Below are 19,056 nucleotides of genomic sequence, written 5' to 3' on the forward strand. Positions count from 1 at the left end.
GCTTCCACTGTATGTGTGTATCTGGCAAGACACAGAGGAAACAAGAGAAAATAATGCCCAAAAATAATCTTTCTTCTTCCCTTTTCTTCATCTGTGTACAATCCTAGACATTACATTTTGTCGTTGACGTGGTAAGGTAGAAATTAGCATTGTTAGGTAAACTAGTGTCTTACTAAACTATCAATAGTGGGTCAACATTTATACTCAAAATGAACCGATGAAAATAACTATTTAATTAGTTTTAGTATTAGCTTCGACATGAGCAGTTTAGTTCCTTGTTCTAATTATATCACCGTCTAAGCTATTATTGCCATGTCTATGTTTTATAAAGCAGGCTGCTGCAGTGCAACACCTTGACAGTACTGTGGCTCGTTTCACAAAACTCCCGCAAGCCTAAGATCTCGTAACTTTTATCGTAGCTCTTGTACCTGGCATACTGTAACATAGGAGGTGCAAATGTTACGAGAAAAGTTACGAGATCTTAGGCTTACGAGAGTTTTGTGAAACGGAGCCCTGGTGTGTGTTCAAGCGCTGACGAGAAGACCATCCAACCCTCAGCTCGGCACAAACGTGTATCTTTACGGGCGACTCGTTGACTAGACATATATGACCAAGTCTGTATTATGTACGTATAACACTCTGTGTGTACTACTCTAGACCTATCAATTAAGCTTCAGACATATTGGTCTTGTTGGCCCAATGTGAGATTAAGCAGTGCCGGTTATGCTATTGGTATTAATTTTATAAAGTCCACATCATGAACACAAATGTGTGAGATAATCATCGAATAACACCAAAAGACTGGGAGACCTCAAATAACACGTGACCACAACAGTGTCCTTTCTGCACACGTTAGCACTAAGGATGTTGACTAAAAGTGACTTGCTAAGCCATATATCATTTCTTTCCAGTAAACAGCACAGTTGTTTATGAACTGGTTGCCAGCTGACCACGTTGATATTGTACGTATTTTAACACCCGTCTCCTGTTTGCATGTCAAAACTGTACCTACACCGTACCATTATTCACCCGAAGACGACCGCCTCCGTCGTCGGGGGGGAAAAGTGGAAGATCGGCGATACTTGTTACCGAAAAACACAATGAGAGATGTGAGTGAGGACGGTTTTTCGCCCAATTCTAGCAATATTACAGCAATATCACGTCGAGCGGACACCAGGAATGGGATTCACACATTGTACCTATATGAAGAATCGAACCGTGCCCTTCCGCGTGACGAGCGAACGCTTTAACCACTAGGCTACCCCGCCGCCCCCATGGGGGTTGTGTCAGTTTACACTTGCCAATGTCAGCCCTTATTTTTTTCATGTAGGACTGTAGGACAGACAAGACGAGGAGTAACTACTAAGCTAAACAGCCATGTGGCATCCCTGTGACCCAGTACATTAAACTGGTATCAGTCTGGACTAGGACAGGAGAGCCACGGCATACACAGAAGTTTCATTTCAAATCAGCTGAAAAAACTTCTGATGCCAAAGAGTTGATTATGACAGCCACAGATTAAGTCAAGTCTTGATGAATCCAACAAGTGACAATCACACAGGCAGTAGTAAATACGCCTTTCTTCACCAAGAGTAGACTTACAATGATCCAGATTCACTTGGAAATCTTCAAAAATATGTATCCCATCTTCCTCAGGTTAAAGGTAAGTTAAAGGTAAGTTTAGACAACACATATAATTTGTGTGACATGGTTATCCATCACATCACAACTTGTCACAAGCAATAGAGGCCTAAGATGTTCCCTAGCAGAGTTGTTACAAACCAAAAATAATATAAAGGGTGGGATGCATTTTGGCAACAAAAGTTCTGGCATCTGCCAGTATGGCCTTTGACAACAATGCACTACTGCTAGACACATATTAGATGATCCTGCGCACTAAACGCATTTGTGACAAGAGAGGCGGTACAACTAATTGGGCGAGTACACTTGGCTGCTACAGGTAGCTTGACGATTATGCACGTGCAATACATGCTAACCGCGACATGAAATCAACACCGCATATTCCTTCGAATGATAAGACTGCAATTTCAGGCATAAGATACTGATATTGCATGCTAACCTTTAGTTAAGACGAAGACAAATAGATGATTGGGGCATTGACAAGCATCTTAGATATTCAACAATTTTGTTTTAAAAAACCCTAAACATATTTGCTCAGTATATTGTGTTGATTCAATTCGTTGGGATTGTACCTGTTCCCAAATCGAGTGTACTATAACAATTCATGCGTGAACCGCACGGGGGAAAATGAACTTCTCGATATTTATAAGACAACTTGTCTCCCTCTTGTTTTAAGTGGATCGTTCTGTGGGGCGTTCCCAAGTATGCAAATTGGGGTCATTTGTCAGGTCGTGGATCATCTTATATGTGTTTACCAGTAGTCATTTGGAGATGACAAAAAGACTGATTACTATATCCATTTAGCTGACTTGGGATAAAAATCCTGAATGCTCTTGTATGTTCACATCCAGACAACACTGTTGGACCTTATCGTCCAGACACTGCTTTCAGAGATTACCATTGTCCGGAAGGCCAGAAAAACAGACCATCCATATCTCCTCATGGAATTGCACCCACCTGTATCTGACATGCAAGCACTTTACCTTCAAGGCCACCTCCCCAGCTACAGTTAAGAAAGTGAGCGAGTGAGTTTATTTTTACTTAGCACTCTGCAATATTCCACCTACATGGTGGCAGTCTGTAAATAATCGAGTCTGGACCAGACAATCCAGTGATCAACATGAGCATTAATCTGTGCAATTGGGAATCAATGACATGTGTCAACCAAGTCGGCAAGCCTGACCACCCAATCCTGTTGGTCGCCTCTTACGACAAGCAGTCACCTTTTATGACAAGCAGAGGTTCCTGAAGGCCTGTTCAACCCCATGACCTTCACAGGTCCAGTTAGAAAAGCAAACACATAAGACAACTGATGGTTGACTTCTTTATTGGCATAAATAATATACACAATCATTCATCACTGGTCCCAGCACTGTGAGGATGGTGACACTCCTCAATAAACATTTGTAACATCTGCAACTCCACTTTAACAAGCATGACAATACCAAAAGCAAAATGCACAAACCCTTTGATTAAACCCTTTTATATACAACCTAAATAAGACAGGCATACACAATGTTACTCTTGGAAAGTTATACATGAGAGCTTTTGTTTCTTTAAACCTCAAACTAGGTTGGAAACATAGATAATTAAATCTTTGAGGCAACATTTCTGGACAATCTGTCTTCCCAGGAAATGAGGAACATCTGTAACAAATTTAGTCATATTTATAGTAGTGTAAATGAGCAAGGTAACACTCTTTTCAGTAGCCTAACACGACAATAGCTGGAAAATGGTACAGCTTAACAGTAAAAATTTCAGCAGCTCAAGTGTTTCACACTTCTGCCTATTGCAACTCCAAGGCTTAACACAGGACTGATGTATTCAACAATGACCAGTAACACAATAAATAACCTCTGATTTCACTGTGATCAGTCTCACAGCCACACAGTACACACGTCAAGCTTGCTCTCATGTACAGAGGTAACTCCATACGTCCAAACAGTTTGTAAAGTGAACTAACCCTTGCCTTGTTTGACAGGGAAACAGCGTTTGAAATAAGTACCTATGCCCCGGTAGGTGGCTGTCATATCTTTCATGGAGTCGATGGTTTCAAATTACTATGGCCCCTCATGTCCAACTGTAAATAAAAATTGTCACAAGCTGTCGGGAATGAAGAATTTGGTTTGCGGGTCCTAAAGGCAGCTTAGTAATAATTTTATTAATACTGGAAACAATAGTATCTCTTTTAATGTTCCCATTACAAAAATATAACTTATTTTCTTTTATCAGCATTCTGAACGGCGTATCCTTGTGTTTTTGTGACTTCATCCAAGACTAGGATTAATTCGAAGTTCTTACATCAGAGATATCTCAGCATGAATGAAACATCCCAGTCTCTGCAGGAATGCTGAATTAAGGAAGTTCAGTAACCACGACAACCCATCAGACTGGATAGAATTGTACTCACTGGGAACTTCTAAATTTCCATTGGTCATTTTGCACAAACATTTGGTGCTGATTTGGGCCCAATGTTGGAATGTGAACAAGTCCAAACAGTTCCAAGAGGTAAACTATTTTGATTGGTTTTTGAGAATGGAGGTGTGTTACAGAGGTTACAGTGTCTGATGCCATGAGAATGGAGGTGTGTTACAGAGGTTACAGTGTCTGATGCCATAGCGCAGAGATGTTGAAGCTTCTCCTGTCTTCCTTACAGCTCAATCCATCATGCATATTTTAGGTTGTTGAAAAAAAATAAAATGTCTTTTAACATTTATCTCTATTTTCATGATATCAGCACTAGCAGAGTCCATACACCATCTTCTGAATCCTTTTCCCCGTTTTGGTCACTAATATGTGATAGGCATACAACATATATTAGCACTGAAAGTACATAAAAAAAATGCAAAAATAGCTCAGAAATCTTCAAAAACAAAAAAATATGGGCCCCCACAAAGCAAAACAAATAAGAAATGCATAGAGATAAAGAATATACAAAAGCATTAGCAAAAAACATCAGTATCGCCTTTCAGCAAAACACAAAAACCATACGACAAGTACCAGGTATTTCTGTAACAAAATACTTTATCTCAACAAACATGAAGACAAATGAAACTATCAAAACTTGCAACAGTAACAACATCAGTTTCTGTATAACACTAACAAGAAATAAAATTATTGATTAGGAACGTCTTGTGTAGTTCTTTGTTTACAGTAGAAAAAGGATACACCAGAACTGTATTTGTTTTGCTGTCTACCATAACGAGCCCATATGCTAATGCACTCAGAAACTCAGTCAACAGGCATGTATATTCTGCAACACAAATTGGATTTAATGGATCATGGAACACTAACTTCAAATATCCAAAATTACTTAACATTCATCTCCTTTGAATCAAGTCTTAGTTCTTGCTACCACTCCAACAGGTCTGAGGACATTCCATTACTATCTGTGTCCTGACTCCTTACCAACTTTGATAAACAGTGACATGACTTATCAAGCAAAGAACACATTACATAATCCGTAAACAGTTTTCATGAGTATTGTGACACCAGTTTCTAAGTAGCAACATGCATTCCAGATTACATTTTAAAATTATCTAGACTGAGTTCTCTAACCAAAATCTGACAACAAAAGAAAGATTCTGAAATGTGTCCCAAAAATGACTGAGATTGAGAGAGGTGCCTGTGGGTTGTATGACTTAAAACCATACCGGCACTTTTACCACGACCTGTTATGCTACAATGTGATTAGTTAATGAAAGGTTATTGTGATGTCAAGGCAATGGGATGAACTAAGATCATCGTTGATCCAAAACAGGGACTCTGATCTGATCTGATAGGGAATGCTTCAGCAACATAAAACTGATTTCATGTGAAACATCAGTGTCAGCCTACTGGACTAAGGCAATAAACTGATAGATAATGTCCCTATTGCCACACTCTCAGTAAGTATAATGGGGCTGGGAAGGGTCCAAATTTTCTACCCAGGTACCCTAACCCCTATTATCCTACCCCACCCAGATATCCATTCTGTGAATTCCTGACATCACATCTGCAAGAAATGGCAACACATTCTTCAGCTCGGAAGCCAAAAATTCAAGTTATTCCATGTGTTTACAACCATCTAAAATAATTAAAAGAAATGACTGTAAATTATGTCTAAATCTTCAAAGACAAATGCAAAATTTTAGTCATGAGAGAATAACACACTGCATCATTCAATCCATTAGTCACATAACCCTAATGGCTCCCGGTACTGAGACGGGTACCCAGCCTAGCCCTAAAGTATACACTCAACCATCAGACGACAAGTAGTATATGGTTGTGACCTGTCAAATATAGAGTTCCAAGTAAACAGATTGACATTTTGATTCTGTAAAGTCTGATTCTGATTAACGAAAGTCATAATAATTACACAAAAATCCAGATTAACAACAAGATGAGAAACAAGGCTTACAACAGACAACACCCTTCCTACACACCACTGGATGAGAATGCTACAGTGAGCACCTCTACATGATATGCCTTTGATTATCAGCTAATTGTTTGGTTTACTGTTTCTTCCTTGGCAGAGGACTGCTTTCAGGGAACCCCTGTTTACCTGAACAAATCTGCTAAAGAAGTTTCACAGTCTGCTGCTTCTCAAAGTTCATCCAGAATTGTGAAAATTTCCACTGGTCCGAAGTTTATTTATCATGATAAGAATTGAAAATCACAAGCTTCATGGCTAGAATGAGTAATATTAGTGGGCATTATTACATCTGGTACTAATACTACATGGTAATATTACCATCTTCACGTTCTGACAATACAACAGTTACCTCATCCAAGTTATATTTCAATACCAAAATGTTAGTTACATTACTATATATAACAACAAGTCATAGATCATAATTCTGGGAACACTGTCATATTTGTTGCTTCCAGTCTCACAAGTCCTTTTGCCATCCTCGAGTTAAATATTTGAAAATTTAACAATTCCAGACAAAGCAAATCAAGGCAATGTGGACTATGTGTGACATTTTCTTGGTCAGTATGTAACAAATCTGCAATAAATAACTCCAAGGGAGACAATGTCAATATCAACATATCCATGTATTAGCAAAGCTGTTTCAATGCAACATTTACATGGAATGTTTCTAAAAATTCAATAAAAGAAAATGTTCATTAGCAGAACAGAACTTCTGATGCTAACTTTCCAGATCAATTACACCTTTTAAGACAAAGTAAGCGCTATATGAATGTAAGTTACATAACCCAATCACTTCGCTGTTTGTATAATGTAATAAGACTATACAAATAATGCTGTACAAGTAACTAATCAATACAAGTTCTAACTCGTACAAAATCAAGTTCATCATGAATATAATTCATAATTATCAAATCTTTAGTTTTAATTTCCAATGTCTGGCTCTCAAATATTATCAGTATGAAAAATGTCCTTTTGAGAATATTCCTCTTCATGTTATAGCTGTTTCTACATCACTTTCTGTCTTTATCTTTCTGAATCTGCAAATATTTCTGGAGTACATGTTGATTCTCATGGATTGTCATTATATATTTCAGCTTATGCCTGTAAAGATACTTGTAATATGACTGGATGGAATTGTACAATAATCAAGTAAAGCTTATCACCAATGGTGTGGTCCAAACAATAAATTACCTACATAAAATCAAGATATATATCAGCAAAAGTAAAGGCCTGAGACTATTTGCTAAACTGCAAAAACAAAACACTTGAAAAATCTGTAAAAAAATATCTTTCACTTACCAACAAACTCATACATAAAGTAAAAATTGTTTTGCAGTCTTCCTGAAAGTAGGAAAAATCGTTTATCACAATATGGCAATAAGACAAGATCTTATTTTCTGTTTCTTAAAAATTGGCAAACTTTTTCTGCTGATTCTTTCATCCACCGAGCATTGAGTCGGATGTTCTCCACAGACTGCTGCACTGTCCTTTCTGCAGCTGGGGCAGGGTTGGCCTTGAAGAATTCCTGCAAGCCAGCATATTAAACATCATTACTGAAATATGCACCGAAAATAAACATCCCAAATTACAATGAACAGAGTTCTTCCAAAATTTAGATGATATTTTTGCATCTCAGTTTCTAATTTGACTACAGTAACTTCAGATACTCCATTTAACATTTAACAACTGCAGCTCCGTGAAGTAATTAATTTGAGTCACAAAACAACACATGCTCACATATACGGCACTAATAGCCTTGTTCAATGACGTATAAATAGAAAGACACCTAGGTCACAATACAATACTACACTGATTGTCAGAGAGGCAAATTTCTCCACTCAGTGTTCACTATTGATTCATATTTCACCCTTTCCATCCAATTCTGCACTCCCACTTTTCATGTAAATCCTATCCATTGCTATTCCACTAAAATCCCAGTTTCTGTAATTACTGGCAATAAAAAATGGCTGCCTCCGTATATGTGCTTTGTCCTATTAAAGTGTCCCCAGCCTAACTGCTGTTCCTTGACTGAATCTGACCCACGAAACTCCCCAGAGAGTAGCCAAGCCCCGATTTACATTGCGATACATATTTCTGTCAATGCTGTGTGGAAATATCTTGACTCTAAGTATTTCAGAGCTGAGTCAAAAGATGACATTGACAGCCAAAAATGCTGGGGTGGGGATGAGGGAGGGTTTAATTGAAAGTATTATTCTATAGTGTGTGAACATCTACGCTCTTGTATGAGGAATAATATGTCCATGCCCCTACCTCAACTGCCTGAGCCATTTCCTCTGTTGCAAAGTTTTCTGTGGATGACTGAAACATACATACAGATTATCAGTTACACCAAACACCAACACAGTAGGATGCATCTACTGAAAACTACATTCCAGTCAAAAACAAAGGAAGACAGAGGTCAATCACGTAATACTGGGTTCTATTCATGCTTCACACTGAGCAGTAACACACACTTGATGCAACAGCACAGACACAAACTGAGCGCAGACAGGTCAGATGAGTGTGTGAGTGAGTGAGTGAGTTTGGTTTTACGCCGCTTTTAGCAATACTCCAGCGATATCACGGTGGGGGACACCAGAAAATGGGCCTCACACATAGTACCCATGTGGGGAATCGAACCCGGGTCTTCGGCGTGACGAGCAAACGCTTTAACCACTAGGCTACCCAACCGCCCCCAGGTCAGATGACCCCTAAGAGACAGGATATGGCTGGCACTGTTCCACCAACATTGGTGTGAAATGTGAAAATAGCACAACATTACATGAACGTTTCTTAAACAACTTTCGTGACTGACGTCATTTCAGATCCTGTTGGGTATAGAGCTTTCAGAACCATGTGTCTTATTTATGTTTTGTGCCCTTATAGCTATTTTGACTTATTTAATCATTCATCATTCTCATTTGTAGACTGTAGGTCTGGACATCCACTGAATAACCTCTTATAATCACTGGTTCCTGGAGACCAATATTCTAACAAGTAATCCCTCCCGGTCTACACCCAATAGGAGGGGACTGGAATCAGGAATGACTGATGTTGTCACTTTGTTACTTCCTCACCTTGACTAGCCTGGCTAACAGGAAGCTGTGATATCTTTCATGCATTTCCTTCCAGTTTTCTTTCATAAAGGTCCAAGTGAGTTCTCTCCCCTTGGCAGAGCCAGTGGCTCCAGCAAGCACAAAAACTGTGTCTTGAGCACGAACTTTGTCCTGTAATATATGAATGTGGAATACGTGACTGATGTCACCTCTATACTCATACAACCAATCCAATCAAAGTGTCAACTCCACAAAACCAGTCAGACAAGCCACAGTTAACAGTTGACAGATGTCCAAAAACCCATTAATGAATTTTTCTGTTTCATAATAATTCCTCAGCCACAAAATTACACAGAGAATTAGAAGTCTACACAGTGTAAGGTTCAGGAGAAATACAATACAAGCAAGCTGAAATAGCAATGATACTAATAAAGGGACTTTGTAATGCACAATATCCACCCATGAATGATGCCTCATTAAAATAGCTAAGAATATATAACTATTATGTATCTACTACTGCTCTAATCATAGCATCCCTCTATAAGAGTCAGCTCATTTACTCACAGTCATAGCAAACTCGTGGACACGCCTAATTAGCTCCTCATCTTTCACAGCACCCAGAGCTCGCCCAATACGACTTTTCTCCTCTTGCATGTCTGCCTTGTCGTAGAGCTGCACACACAGACACACTAGGTCAGCACATTAGATGCATCAAAATACAAACTGTCCACACATAGACACACAATTTTAGTGAGTTTAGTTTTATGCCAAAATTCAGCAACATTGAAGCTACATGGCTGTGGTCTATAAATAATCAAGTCCGGACAATCCAGTGGTCAACAGCATGAGCATCAATCAGTGCAACTGGGAACCGATGACATGTGTCAACCAAGTCAGCAGGCCTGACCATCTGATCCGTCTGTCACCTCTTACAATGATAAGCATAAGAATCTACAGGACTGACATAAACAGACATGGATGTAAAGATGCATATGTCACTGAAGTAAAACTGCTCTTATATTCAAATAGTATATTCATATGTTCAAATGTTCAAATGTTCAAGCATAGGCAAACTGAAGTGCAAATAGAATCCACGCAATGTTAACAGAGATCGGATACTCAGTTCTATCACAGACACATACAGGGTCAATATGCTAGGGCTGCAATAATTTACCCAGACCTCGATTCAGTTTTTGACTCGTTTATGTCTACTAACAATTATTATCACTGGGTAATTAGCCCTACATCGACCAATCACAATTCACCTATTTCAGCACTTTAAACCACTCGAATTGGGGTAAAAATTACGTTCTGGCTGTGTGGAAATAACTAAAATAGTTAATCCTGATAACAGTTATTAAAAATTGAAACTAAGGGTCAGATACAATTTTCATGAATCAAACCAAATCATTGCAGCCCTACAATATGCCTCAATACACAAAGTCAACACACAATAGACACTTAGACTGTCTAAGCCCACAAAAGTACTAAACTCATTAAAAGAATTCTTAGTCTTTCAGACATTAGCATACTTCATACCCTGAGCAACTTTATTTCTGTGAAAAGTAAGCTACTCTTTATGTCTGTATCAACAACGAACATGTCTAATATTTATAATTCTGGTTGCACCGGCGAAGCTTACCTCCAGCATCTTGTCAAAGTCTTCACTTTTACCTTGAGACAGGACTGTGATGAAAACCTAAAGAACAAGGGAGATAGTAGCTGAGTATTATTGGATCTACTTTTAACAAAACAGTCTGTGATGTAACAGTGTTTTCATACAAATGAGTCACAAGGATCTAAAGAGTCATAACTGTCATTTATTCAAACAGGATATCGACCACACTGGGCAACTGATAAACAGTAGTTCATCACCTTGACTGTCACAGCTACATCAGCTTGTTCTTAAATAAGCACCCACTGCAGGGCACAAGTCACATAAATACAGATATTGACCAATTTCACAAGGATAAATGGAGAGACAACATCTTCAACATTCATGAATGAGGAATCTCAAGATTCCACATGTGAAGTCACATGGTCAAAGCATTAACACATTTAGGAGACAGGAATACTGTAATTTGAGGCATAAAACATTATACCCATACAAGGTTCAAACTTCAAACATAAACTTCAAGATACCTCAGCAGTGTTCATTCTAGTTGACAATGAACTTCATTTTTTGAGGTGTGAAGTTATTAATTTCCTCTAAAACCACTCACCGGAGATCTGAGATCTGCTGGGATGACATTATCCCCCTTGTAGTGACTCTCGAACCTCTTCCTAGCCTCTGCTACCGTCGCCTCATCACCATAGCGACCCATTTTGGTCAGGATGAGATCTCGCAACATGGCTGTCAGCTGGCCTTAGATGGGAATCAAGGAATAAAATGTCAATCATTTTGTGAATATTTTCTTTTGTCTAACATCACACTCAGCAAGGTTCCAGCTTCGTGACAATGGTCTATTAATAATGAAGTCTAGAACAATCTGATGATTGACATCACAAGCTTGTACTGCACAATTTGAACATGATGACATGCATTATCAAAGTTTGCAAGCCTGGCCATGCTATCTTATTAGTTGCCTCTTTCAACTTTGATGAAGAGCAACTTTAAACTGCTTCTTCACAGGATGTTGCAAACATAAAAGTTACTCAACTCCACAATGTAAAAGAATGTATTTTAGAAGATGTCAATAACTGGCAACAATAACATACTTTCGCCTTCCTTCTTTTCCCAGCCCACCTTCTTGGCCACCTGGGAGAAGAGGTCACGAGCAAAGGCCTTGTAGAGGTCATAGGAATCTGTATACTGAAGGAGGACGGCGATACTGGAAAGGTTAAGGGCAAGGTCATTCCACACTGTGTAGTTGTCCTCGTTGATGAAGGCCTCGGCCACCTTCAGTACATCCTCAGATGCTGCCATGCCAGCTCGAGCCTGAGAAATGAACACCAAGATTTAGGGGAGTGGGTTTCACTTTTACATCGGTTTTAACTACATTCCTGCAATATCACGGCAGGGGACACCAGAAATGAGCTTCACACACTGTACCCATGTGGGGAAACAAAACTAGGCTTTCAGGCAAGCACATTATCCACTAGACTACCTCACAGCCTACACCAAATCTTAAAACCTCAATCTACTTCCAGTAATGGAAGGCTTTTCTCATTAACGCTCTATCAATTAAGGTAATAAAATAAAATACTGAAGTATCATCATTAACGTCATATCCCATATTCGGACATTGATTAAAGGCTAACACATTCTTTCCATAGTGCATGAAATCTCAAGCCATCATGTCATCTCTATGATTATGACATCCGATGCCTTAAAATATATCTATACTGACCAGAGCAAAGAGGTCACTCTGAAGTCCAAGTCTGTCTCTGGGAGGAAGAGACTGATCCTTGACAGCCGGGATCAAAGCAGCTAGCATCTCTGTAGTGTACTGCACTCTGTACACACCTACTGTGTTCATGTTGACCTGTTACAAGAAGATGCCACAATATAGCAATCACATAGTATCAACACAACATCTGTGTGCTATAAATATACCATGTACATATATGTATAGCCTTGTATCATCTAAGTGTCATATAAATGCCACTTAGATACATCCATGTATCATCAATTTACCACTGACATGCTATGTATCACCCATGTATCACCTGTGAAACCCCAAAGTATCATCTGTTAACCCCCAAAGTATCATCTGTGAACCCCCAAAGTATCATCTGTGAACCCCTTTATCTCAACTCACATATGTACGTAAATGTCGTTTTCTAATTGGTTAAGCACTTTTCTATTATTTTCAATGTCCCCACTTACAAACCAAATAGGTGATGCACGGAAATAGGTGATGTTTTCTGTTATTGCAAGTCGATGGAAGGGAGATAACTCTAAATTTGTTTTTCTTGTGTCGTCTGCAAAATCTAGCATTGGCTACAAAAAGATTTTCCTCGCAATCCAATTAATAAATCTTGATAAAACATTCAAATGTAGTCCCTGTGAATACTAAGACAGGGAATTATATCATGGAGACCTTACTAAGACAAAACCTGCAGGAAAAACAGCAAAATACAAGATTCAAATTGTTTTATTCACACAGGTTAACTGAAGTGAACAATCCAACACCTAAGCCCAATTAACACTGAGATGTTGGTAATGTAAGTACATTGTTCAATGGTCCAATTGGCTGTTGTACCCTCGATGTTGGATTACACTTGCCTCACCCTTCTGGCTCAGGGAACACAAACAAACATCAAGAGTACATCAACCAATGTCCAATCACCAGTGAACAACTTACAATGCGCCCCTCGTCACAGTAAGCAACTTAATGTATCAGTCATCTGTGAACTAACTATGTATCACTTGTGAACCACCAATATGTCATCTGTGAACAACCTATTTATCATCTGTGAACCAACTGTTTATCAGATACATCCAAATATCATTGACGTAGCATGACATGCTGACCTTGACCCATTCTCCAGCCTTGACATTGTCCAAAATGACCTCTGAACTTTTTCCCTCCAGCATGATGGTCTTGACAGGGGTTGCAGGGCTGCTGGCAGTAGAGAAACTGATAGGCACCAACCAGCTCGACTTATCATCTGTCAACATATAGGTAAACTCACAATGACAAACACACTGACAAAATAAAACACATATTCCATCTTTACAAAGGTATGTTTACTGATTATGGTTATTTAAATGAGCGAGTTTAGTTTTATGATAAACTCAACAACATTCCAGCTATATGGCAGGAGTCTGTAAATAATCGAGTCTGGACCAGACAATCCAGAGATCAACAATGTGAGCATCGACCAGTGCATTTGGGACCTGATGGCACGTGTCAACAAAGTCCACAAAAGTGACCACTCAATCTCGTTGGTCGCCACTTACAACAAGCATAGTCGCCTTTTCTGGCAAGCATGGGTTGTTGAAGACCTATTCTATCCTGGATCTTCCGGCGTAGTTATTAAAGTGAAAACAGCACATCACATCACCCATAATCGCATTGTTCAGCTTTTATCATGTTTTCACCCCAGTCTGCTTGTTTGTGTATGTTTCTATAAACTGACAGTGTTTAGGTCATCTTACTTGCAGGTAGTCTACCATCAGCACAAAATTTCTCCTGCGAGACTGTGAGGATCCGCTTGTCTCCTTCCTGCCTCTCATTGACCTGCAGGTGAGAAAGATCTCATTACGAACTAACTAAATCCCCCTGGTATTGGAAAAGAACCTGTGATGTTATTTATCACAATACCAAAATTTAAGTCATGACCATATCTTGCCAAAGTATATCTGAAGATGTGATACATTATGAAGCCCGCTATAAGAGTGGCAATACAATACGTATCACAATACTAAAATCTTTAATCCTAACATCCACTAAAAACACTTAAATATCAAAACAAAACCAATCTTAAAGAGTTTCATCAAATTCTGCGTTATATTGTTCAATGTCCATTCATACAAACACGGTTTCTGACAGTTCTTGATGCAAGAATTTCTGAGGAAACATTTAATTATGAAGGGAAAAAGACATAAGAATATATTTTAATCTTCAAACAAATGTCTTTTTTCTTGAAAGATATGATTCTGCAATATTCCAAGTCAAACATCAATGTATCATGACTTATTTGAAGCATCATATCAGGGTAAACAACAATGTAAAACTTTGTATCGATTTCCTGATTCAGCAGCCCATGGATCGATGATGCACTAATGCATATCGATGAATAATCAGACCATATGTGATGACAGGCAGTTAACTGCATGAAAGAACTATTACGGCAACACTCATGTCTGCTCCTGATCTTCATTTCTTCACTAACCAACCCAATCACAATTGTAATCCTGATCCCATTGTGTATTGAACACCTTCTAGTTTCTTTCATTTGTGTATTTCTAGAAGGTACATCAATATTCACTGCCAACTGCATATATTCAGTCAGTGTCTGCAGACCATCTGAATCTCCTACAAATATTGGGCATTCATATGATGATGCAACTAAAGAAAAGTATGCGCCTTAGTACAATCTATAAATGCAAGAAGTTTGGCTGCCCACACTTGCTATACCCGGAGGCAATTTCTTGGCTTGGCTATTCCGACTAGCAAGCTCGGGACTGGTTGTTTGGAGATACTGTCAGACAGTCAGAATTGAAGAATCCCTATCAGAAGTTTTGATGTCATTGTTCAAGCAAGACAACCTGTCTGCCTCTCCAAGTCCCTGCTTACCTTGATGACAGGGAATCCCATCTGTTTGGTCCAAGTGTCCATCATCTTGGCTACTGGCTTCCCGCTGGCTTCTCCCAGGGAAGCCCACAGATCCTCAGTGACTGTGTTCTTGTACTGGTGCTGGGTCAGGTATTTGTTCATTCCCTTGCGGAAGTCCTGAAGAAGAGAGTCTTTGGTTTGTATTGGGTAATTTTGGGCTTTGTTCACATCACCCTCAGGAATAATACAACTGTATGAATATAGCCTGTTCAAAATCAAATCTGGGCCAGACAATCCAGTGACAATCAACCAACCATGTCAATAAGCCTGACAATCTAGTCATCTATTATGAGATTCCACTCCAGACTCATCAATACTCCAGCTATTTGGTGGCAGTCTGTGCAATTGGGAACCAATGACATGTGTCAACCAAGTCAGCGAGCCTGACCACCCGAACCCGTTAGTCGCCTCTTATGACAAACATATGACAAACATGGGTTGCTGAAGGGCTATTCTAACCTGGACCTTCACGGGTCAATTCTAATCTTGAATCTCACAGGGGTGAAGGAGTTTGAGTAACATGGCTTAAAGCTACCTGCAGCAATATTTCATAACTATCACAGCTGGCGACAACTGAAATGGCTTCAGACATTGTACTTACAGCAAAACGACCAAATTAGTTGTGGTTTGAACAGTATATATCACTTTCTGTCAGTAGAATATTTGAAGAAAGCCATCGTGATAGATGTCTGCAACATTGCCGAAACCTACAGGTATGGTAAAGACAGCAAATCTGGGATATTGTCAACTGACCTCATCTCCCAGGTAGTCGTGCAGCATCCTGATGACAGAAGCTCCCTTACTGTAGGAGATGGCATCAAAGATCTCGTCTACCTCTGCTGGGTGGCCTACTGGTACCTGATAAACAATCAAATTCATGAAAATCAAACAATGACACAGACTGAACAAATTTACATGTTCACAATCCATAGAAGTGAGAATAGGTACTCACTGATGGTGTTACATGACATTAATATTTTTGTTCTGGTGGTGCTCAATGTTATCACTATTTTCATCTCATACCTCAATTGGGTGACTGGTGTGAAGGCCATCCAGCTCCAGGGCTCGGCCCAGATCCACATTAACGAACTGTGTCCAGATGTCATACTCCGGGAAACACTCGTCCACACACAGATACTCGATCCAGGATGCAAAACCCTCGTTCAGCCACAAGTTTGTCCACCATTCCTACACACAGCAATTTCGACATATCAGTGGCTTACAAACAGCAAACAATCCAAAGGCATTCATTGATATCATTTACAGACACATACCCAATGTAATCAGGTCAGACAGAACCTACTTTTCTGGCTTAAAAACCAACATGGCACTTTCCTGGTCTATCTGTATACATTGAACATTCACTGTACAATTCAGAGCCACAATTTGGTTTATTGGGTGGATTATGTGCATGTACCCATTATAACTAAAGACATTATAACCTGCCCGTACCATTGTCACCAGGTTACCGAACCACTGATGAGCCAGTTCATGTCCAACAACAAGTGCCACCCACTGCTTCACCCTGGCGGAGGTGTTGGTGGGATCTACCAGCAGTGTCGTCTCTCTGTATGTCACCAGACCCCAGTTCTCCATGGCACCTACAGAAAGACACAGTACGAAGTGCATGGTCACAAACATTCATGTGAAGTTTTAAACAATTTCATATCGTGTCATAGCTTCATTGAATATCAAGTATTCAAAATTTGGTGAAGGTGGGTGAAGTGGATTAAGACATGTGATCCAAACACAAACCCTACCCTTCAAAAAGGCAAAGTCAAAACTGCTGCCATGAAAACAGAAAAAACAAAATTGAAAAAAAAAATCAAACCTCCAAAAGGCACGTGTACAGGATATGGAGAGGCAGTACACCAAGTGTAGTCAAGATTGCTTCAGTAGTTTTAGAGTTATGTTCTTGAAACAATGGGAATGCAGATGCCAACACTGACAGAAACTCAACCTAAAAAAATATGTCTCCTGACCTTTTTGGAGGGGGGAGTAAGACATACATACAATTTCCAATGTAGCATTGCAAATTTTATACAAACCTGTAGAGGTTATGAATTCTTTGAAGAAAGTCCTCCTTGGGGTACATATAAGCATTTTTATGTCCATTAAAAATCCCTACGACAGTTGTAACTATTTTTGATAATAAAATATTTACAAAACAAAAAACTCGTTTTTTGTCTTGTGAGACCACCATTACAGGGCCCCCCAGGCCCCCTACAGCCAAGAGCAGGTAACTCTGGCCGTCTACCTCGCACCTCACTTTTCATGCTGAACGTATCAGACAGAATGAGGGGAGGAGGGTGGTCGTACCCCAAGGAGGACTTTCTTCAAAGAATTCATGACCTCTACAGGTTTGTATAATTCTTTTTCAGAAGAAGTCCTCCTTGGGGTACATATAAGCATTAAACAGACTCCAAAAGATAACCAATAGGGAGTGGTATTCTGTCTGACAGCACAGTCCATTTGATCGAAGTGCGAATCTACAACCACACGGAAGTAGAAAAGTCACCGACCTGGTCACCTGACCGCTGATGTCAATCAAGGCGGGGGCGTGACAAAGATGAGGACCCGCTTGTCAAAGCTTACATGCTCATTGGCTAGAATTTGGGAAATCCCAAATGACACAAACCCCGCCCACCCAAATCAAAGTTTGGAGACCTGGACATACGGGACACTCGCCAAACTGAACCCTGTCTATACCCCACTAGCAAGCTAAGCGGGGAAATGGAAAGGAAACTAAGGCACCCAGCCAAAGGGGGGCAGGACTAACATCGCTGATTAAATGGGAATGGATAGTCACCCACTACCGTGTGCAAACAGATATAGTCACCTGACAAAGCTTAATCAGCTTGAGCGGAGCTATTCTGTTCTGCAGAGAACTGACTGACCGAACCGAGCACGCTCTCATGAGTGTCTGTTCAGCTGGTAATGACGGATGATCGTGCTCGGACGACTCCAAATAGCCGCTGAGCAGATCCCCACAATGGGCAGAGCCTACGATTTTGACATGGCCACTGCTCTCACTGAGTGAGCTTTCAACCCCTCTTGGGGAGAGAAGCCTTTATGGAAATAGACCTTGTAGTCTGTCGATCTTACAATCCATCGGGATACCGTCTGTGTGCTAGCCGGATAGCCAGCTTTGCCACCACCATAACAGAAAATAGCTGTTTCTCCTTACGGAGTAAGGCTATTCTCTTAAAACAACCTTAAGAGGTTTCATAACGTCTAATACATGAGCCTTATGGTATGTATTATCAGACGACGCAGGCAGCAGAAACACAGGTAGATCGATAGGCGCAGTAATACGAAGCTAATAATCGATCTTTGGGTGGTATGAATCCGGTATGAAAGCGTATGCTAACCGATCCTTATGGAATACAGTTCCGGGTCTGAAAATATGACGTGTGAATCGTTAACACGTCCACCAGACGCAACCGCCACTAAAAAAGCCGTTTTCCAACTTAACAGTTGTAACAAACGACAGGTTGGCCAAGTTATGAACAAGAGGAGTGGGCACCCATCCCAACACTCTGGACAAATTTCACGACCGGACGCAGTCTGTCCACGCCTGCAAGAAACGCTGTACCCGGGGGTATTGTGCCAACAAGGCACCCTCAACGGGTAGGTGGAAGGCTGAAATAGCCGTGGCGTA

General features: G+C 40.0%; 1 protein-coding gene across 2 annotated transcripts in view; it reads right to left on the reverse strand.

The window, feature by feature from the left end:
* Positions 1-2,951: 2,951 nt before the first annotated feature.
* LOC137297921 (puromycin-sensitive aminopeptidase-like) overlaps positions 2,952-19,056 on the reverse strand; it is a 34,003-nt gene continuing 17,898 nt past the window's right edge. The window contains exons 8-25 of one of the 2 annotated variants that reach the window (XM_067829913.1): positions 16,848-16,996; positions 16,419-16,583; positions 16,149-16,253; positions 15,357-15,512; positions 14,216-14,297; positions 13,589-13,725; positions 12,462-12,596; positions 11,830-12,049; positions 11,334-11,476; positions 10,754-10,810; positions 9,676-9,783; positions 9,133-9,282; positions 8,327-8,374; positions 7,476-7,580; positions 4,810-4,894; positions 3,943-3,980; positions 3,647-3,721; positions 2,952-3,287 (exon numbers count right to left, since the gene is read on the reverse strand). In XM_067829913.1, the coding sequence (XP_067686014.1) occupies positions 4,877-4,894; positions 7,476-7,580; positions 8,327-8,374; positions 9,133-9,282; positions 9,676-9,783; positions 10,754-10,810; positions 11,334-11,476; positions 11,830-12,049; positions 12,462-12,596; positions 13,589-13,725; positions 14,216-14,297; positions 15,357-15,512; positions 16,149-16,253; positions 16,419-16,583; positions 16,848-16,996 (1,778 nt within the window). In that variant the 3' untranslated portion in view covers positions 2,952-3,287; positions 3,647-3,721; positions 3,943-3,980; positions 4,810-4,876. The remainder of the gene's footprint in view (positions 3,288-3,646; positions 3,722-3,942; positions 3,981-4,809; positions 4,895-7,475; positions 7,581-8,326; positions 8,375-9,132; positions 9,283-9,675; positions 9,784-10,753; positions 10,811-11,333; positions 11,477-11,829; positions 12,050-12,461; positions 12,597-13,588; positions 13,726-14,215; positions 14,298-15,356; positions 15,513-16,148; positions 16,254-16,418; positions 16,584-16,847; positions 16,997-19,056) is intronic. The other variant, XM_067829912.1, reaches the window with a different exon arrangement.

The sequence above is a fragment of the Haliotis asinina genome, chromosome 10, assembly GCF_037392515.1.
Source record: "Haliotis asinina isolate JCU_RB_2024 chromosome 10, JCU_Hal_asi_v2, whole genome shotgun sequence".
NCBI classification, from domain to species: Eukaryota; Metazoa; Mollusca; class Gastropoda; order Lepetellida; family Haliotidae; genus Haliotis; species Haliotis asinina.